The 5385-nt window shown below is 49.9% G+C and overlaps 1 protein-coding gene across 1 annotated transcript; it reads right to left on the reverse strand.

Annotated features, from left to right (window-relative positions):
* Positions 1-3451: 3451 nt before the first annotated feature.
* On the reverse strand, positions 3452-4878 carry LOC119792374 (extensin-like). Its single transcript, XM_038298985.1, has 3 exons — positions 4738-4878; positions 3690-4088; positions 3452-3643 (listed from the first exon to the last, which is right to left on the reverse strand). The coding sequence occupies exons 1-3, from the start codon at positions 4876-4878 to the stop codon at positions 3452-3454; spliced, it is 732 nt and encodes a 243-aa protein (XP_038154913.1).
* Between the last annotated feature and the right edge of the window lie 507 nt (positions 4879-5385).

Below are 5385 nucleotides of genomic sequence, written 5' to 3' on the forward strand. Positions count from 1 at the left end.
AGGGAATTAAACCTTAATAACTACAACAGAGTGTTTTTTTAATCAAGATCTTTCCTTTTGCACATTCGTTTTGACCCTTTAAGATTTTGGGGTAAAGTTTTTTTAACTCAAAAATCCTGGATATGGCCGCAAAACATTTTGATAATACCAATCACTGCATGAAAAGTGAGATTTTCGTCCCCGTAAACCCCCGTAAACTCCCGCAGATCTCCCTGATTTTCGTCAGTTTCCGACAATTTGCAACCTGCGCTTGTCCGCGTTTGTCGTGCCACAAATTGTCGGAAACGGACTCTGACGTATGTGGAGAGCGATCAGCTGTACTAATGGCCCTAATTAGCATATGAATGCAGCAAACCCGCGCGGCTGGCCAGGTCTGGCTTGTATAACCTACTCAGTATTGGCTGAAACCACTATTCTCAAACAAGTGAAATCGCTCGTGATTGGCAGCAAAACCACACGTGGCCACGCCAGGCGTTAATTTTCTTACTGAGTATTGGACGGAACCACTTCTTTTTAAACAAGTAAAGTCGCTCGTGATTGGTTGGCATATATATATATTTACATATAAATTTACATATATGTATATTTATGAATATATATTTATTCATTCATATATTTATTCATTTATATGCTGTGTATTTATGTTATCCTACACTACTACACAATTATTGGGCTACAATCAAGGACATGAATGAATTTATACAGGAAATGAACATTTGCCAGGAAGCTGTTTATGCAAAGAAAGAGCTTTATTAAAACACACACAACTATATAAAACGCGTATCCAAACACATGCGTATCTAAAAATTACAACTCCGTGAACGGTCCGTTTGCTTCCTCGGGGTTGGAGGTAACTGGCAGCATTCCCTCCGAGGCAGGTCCGATGTGCAGACGCCTACTGTGCGTGGCCCTGTACTTCGGCATCGCTTCTAACCGGGACTGCAGCTTAACACAGAGTTCAGTGAGATCCGGCCTACGAAATGGCGGCGACCGTACAATCCATCCAGAGACACCGCCAACGACGCCATCTTCTTCGTCGGAAATGAGGCCGACGGTGGCGGACTTCCAGAGTTCCACTTCCTCATCTGCTAGCACACTCTGCCTCGCTTTCAACAGGTGGAAAAAAAAACAATGAATCAGCGCACTGCGTATGGACACAACACATCTATCAATGCACCTGAAAAATAGTCACCAAATAAAGTTTTACCCTCTTTCTTCTGGCCCGACTCCGAGCAGATTGCTTGGCATGCTCCGCACGCAACGTGTTGGCTGGCTGCGTATATCTGAAGCTCCTGTGTACCGTCTGAAAATACGTCTTACAGGCAGCTGGAAAACAACTAAATGAGAGTGGTATGAATAAAAAATCAAACGCAAGTCACAGTAACAAGGAAGGAGAAAACATTAAAACAAGTCACTTACACACAATGTCGTCTTTATCAACATCGTGCAAATCTGGACTTGCTGATATGGCTCCGAGCAAATAGGAGGTCTGTGAAAACAAAATGTAAAGCTATGATCGGTATCTATCCGTATCCATTGCCTTTTACCGCAGAATGAAAGCATATTCTTTAAATCTTACCCTTGCTCCGGTTCATAGCACCTGCAATTAGTCTCCGAGTTGTGAAGACGGCGTACTGCTTCCTGTGAATCACAAAAAATACACTTTAATAAAGCTTGTTCTTGCAAGGCTACTATAAGCCGTAGCTTTAGGCTAGGCTGCTATTAGCTGTAGCTTTAGGCTAGGCTGCTATTAGCCGTAGCTGTAGGCTAGGCTGCTATTAGCCGTAGCTTAGGCTAGGCTGCTTTTAGCTCAGCAGGCAGTAATCGAACATATATTTACCGCTAGCATCTCTTCTTTGAGTTCGTCTTGTTCGATGCAGAGTCGCCATCGCGACCAAGAGGAGTTTTACCCCGAAATCCCACATACTCCGCTCCAGACCGCCTGCACAAAGCAAAGCATACATCCTCCACTGTGGCTGCAGACCGCGCTGCTCTGAGTTACTTCTTATTCTTCTTCTTGTCGAGTTTTATGGCGGTTGGCAACAAACTGTTAGTAGCATTACCGCCACTTACTGGTATGGAGTGTGGTTCGTGATGGTTTAAATATCTATCCTGATACATTGTACCCTAACTTCTTTTAAACATACATTCACACATTCACACTTAAAAATATATATATATTTGTGCAGAGCTTTGTATATCTTTCCTTTACTCACAAACACACTTACTATAATTAAATTCTATGGAATAATTTCGTTTTCTTTAGAAATCGAATAATTATTTGTATGTGTTTACTCCCTAAATTTTTCCTCAGTATATCTAATAAATTAACCTTCTCCTTAATGTCTTCAAACTCTCTTCTCATATATCTTCTCTCTTTTTCATATTTATGACATTCTAATTTAACATGTTCTATGGTTTCATATTTATCACAGAAATCACATTTGCCCGTTTTATGTTTTTGTATTTTAAAAAGTGTATGATTAAGTCCTGTATGACCAAATCTTAACCAACCTTGTTATCACTCTTTCCTCCTTTCTATTTCTTCTTCCATTTCTTCTTTCTCCTACCATCTTCTGAATTTTATAAAACCATCTTCCTGTTTTATCTTCATCCCACCTTTTTTGCCAAATTTCCATAAGTTTCCATATCTGGATCATTTGTTTGAAGGTACGGAGTTTATCACATTCGCTAGATTAAACTTGCAATATGGCATTAACAAAAATAAATTCTTAGAATATGAGCAAATCAAAGCTATAATTAGAAATAAATTTAAGCATATTGATGGAGGTTTAATAATTCCAACTAAAATATCAGAGTTTCTAGAGTTAACCCCCCCCAAACTACTGTCTAAGTTATACAGGACACTGACTAAACTGGATGATACAATATCTCTTCCTATTACTAAATGGGAGGAGGATTTATCAGTCAGCTTTGAACAAAACATCTGGGCTCAGATATGTCTAAACACTTTTAACATGACCAGAAACCCCAATTTACAATTAATACAATACAAAATCCTCCACAGAGTGCACTATACAGGTCAAAGATTATTCAGGATGGGTTTTGCGCAATCTAACATCTGTCCACAGTGCACAGGCAATCAACTTGATAATTATTTTCACGCGTTATGGTTATGCACGCCGGTTCAGAGATTCTGGGTACAGGTATGTAAGGATCTATCACTGTGCCTGGGTTGTAAAATCCCAATTTCCCCTTCAGGTTGCTTGCTGGGTGACTTTGAGGGAAGCTCTATGGGAAAAAAATCGGTTTGCTTGGCATTCACTGCATTATGTATCGCAAAGAAAACTATCCTCATGAATTGGAAAAGTAAGGATAAACTCAACATCAATCAGTACAGAGATCTGTTGTTGGATCATATTAATCTTGAGACAGCATCTGCATCCCCATCAGACCGATCTCTCTGGGCTCCCTTGATCGGCTCCATCACTTAGTGTAGTGGGGGGCTATGGGGTGCGTCTTGTGGGGCGCGGGGGCTAGTTCGGGGGTCCTTGGGTCCTGGGGGCTCGGGGGGGTGCTCGGAGCGGGGTGCCTGGCGGGTCTGGCCCGGGGGACTGTTGCCCCCGTCGGGGCGGGGTCTGGGGCGCCGCGGGGGGGTCCTGCGGCGGCCGCGTGCGGTGCTCTTCGGGGGTTCCGTGGTGGCGGACGTGGGCTACTGGCCTGGTTGCTGTGCTGCTGCTGGGTGGGGCTGGGCGCCGGGCATCGGTTCTTTTGTGGTGCTGGCCGGGGTGCTTCTGCTCTGCGGGGGCGTCGGGGTGTGCCCCGTCTTCCGGTGCCGGGTTTCGGTGGTTGGCCGTGGCGCTTGCCGTGGTTGCGTCGTCCGGGGGGGGCGTGGGTGGTCGCGCCTGTGGCCGGGGTTCGTGTGTGTCTGTTGTGGGCTGGTTGCGGGCGTCGAGGGTCCCTTTGGAGCGCCCCCGGGTCGGGTTGTGGCTTCGCTCTGTTGGGGCGGGTGCCGGTGGCGCGTGGTGCGGTGCATCGTGCGCGGTTTGGGAGTGGAGGGTTGCTCGGTGTTTGGCGGCGGGGGGGGGTTGGGCCGTGGCCGGCGTGGCCGTCCTCCTCTTGGCGGCCTGTGGGCGGTGCGGGGCCGGAGCGGGGTGGGTCGTGCTGCTTTCGCGCCGGGCGCGGCGGGAGTGGTGGGGTCGCGTCTGCTGCTTTCTTTTTGCTGCTTGTGCCGGCTTCTGGCGGCTGGGGCGGCCTTGCTGCTCTGGCTCTCTGGCGTGCGCCGGGTGGGGCTGCTCTGTCCTTTGCTTTGCCTTGCGGCTGTGTTTGCTGTGGTCGGTGGGGGCGGGGTGGTTTCGTTGTGTTTTTGGGTGGGGGAGTCCGCCTGGGGGCTAGGTTGGTGCCGTCGGTGCGTCCGTGTCGGCCTTCCGGTGTTGTTTCTGTTGGGGCTGCTCGGGCCCCCGCATCCCGGCGGTGCGCTGCCGGGGGGATTCCTGTTCGGCGGGCTTGCCTGTCTCCTGGGAGGGCAGGCATGTTGACTTTTCTGGGGAGGAGCATCTGGGTGGAGGGGTCCTCGTGGTGTGGCGGTGGGTGTTGGGCACTGGCTTGTTTGCGGCCGTTCTTCTCCAGTGAGGGGGAGAATATTATAATTTTTTTTTTTTTTTTTGTGTGGGAGGGGGTGTGTGGGCGGGGGGATCGGGGCTTGGAGTGGGGCTCGGGATTTCCACTTTGCTGTGTTGTGTGGCTTTCTTCTTCTTCGGATTGGTGCTGTGGGACCGGTGTTGGGGGGAGTCGTTCGGGGGCCGGGGTCAGGGTGGGGGCGCTGGCGCCGGCGCCAGGGGGTTTTTGGGCATTGCCCGGCCCTACTGCGGGGTGGGTCTGGGGTGGGTCCTGGGGTCTGGGATCCCTGGGGCGCATTGCCCTTGGGCGGGGTCCCCGGTGGGGGTTCGGGTTCTGTGGGGAGTGCTGCTTGGGTTCTGGGCCGGTGTACGCCCGGCTGTCTGTCCCTGCTGCCACGGCCTCTGGTGTGCCGGGGTGCCTCGGGGCCTGCTGGGCTGGGGGGGGGGGCATGGACATTAACACCTATGGCAAGTGCTTACCCCCTCACGGGTTTGCACTCTGTAAGTCGGGGAAGGGGAGGGAGGGGGAGTAGGTATGATCTCGGCCTGGATGTCTTCTGTCGCTTGTGTGGTGAGTAGCTTGATTGTTATTGTAGGGGAGGGATTACATCTCCGGAGGGGGGGGGGGGGGGGTGGTGATAGAGGGAAGGAGATCTTTGAAGGGCTTCGGGTCTGGCTCCCTGTCTTGGTCCTGGTCCGTGCTGCCCCCTGGTGGGGCTTCGTCCGGGGTGGGGGCTCTGCGTGTTGTGCGTTGGCTGGCCGGCTGGGGTTGTCCCCCCCCTTATTCATTTATTTATTTATTATT

The sequence above is a fragment of the Cyprinodon tularosa genome, unplaced genomic scaffold (assembly GCF_016077235.1).
Source record: "Cyprinodon tularosa strain WSP-4 unplaced genomic scaffold, ASM1607723v1 ctg418, whole genome shotgun sequence".
Lineage (NCBI taxonomy): Eukaryota > Metazoa > Chordata > Actinopteri > Cyprinodontiformes > Cyprinodontidae > Cyprinodon > Cyprinodon tularosa.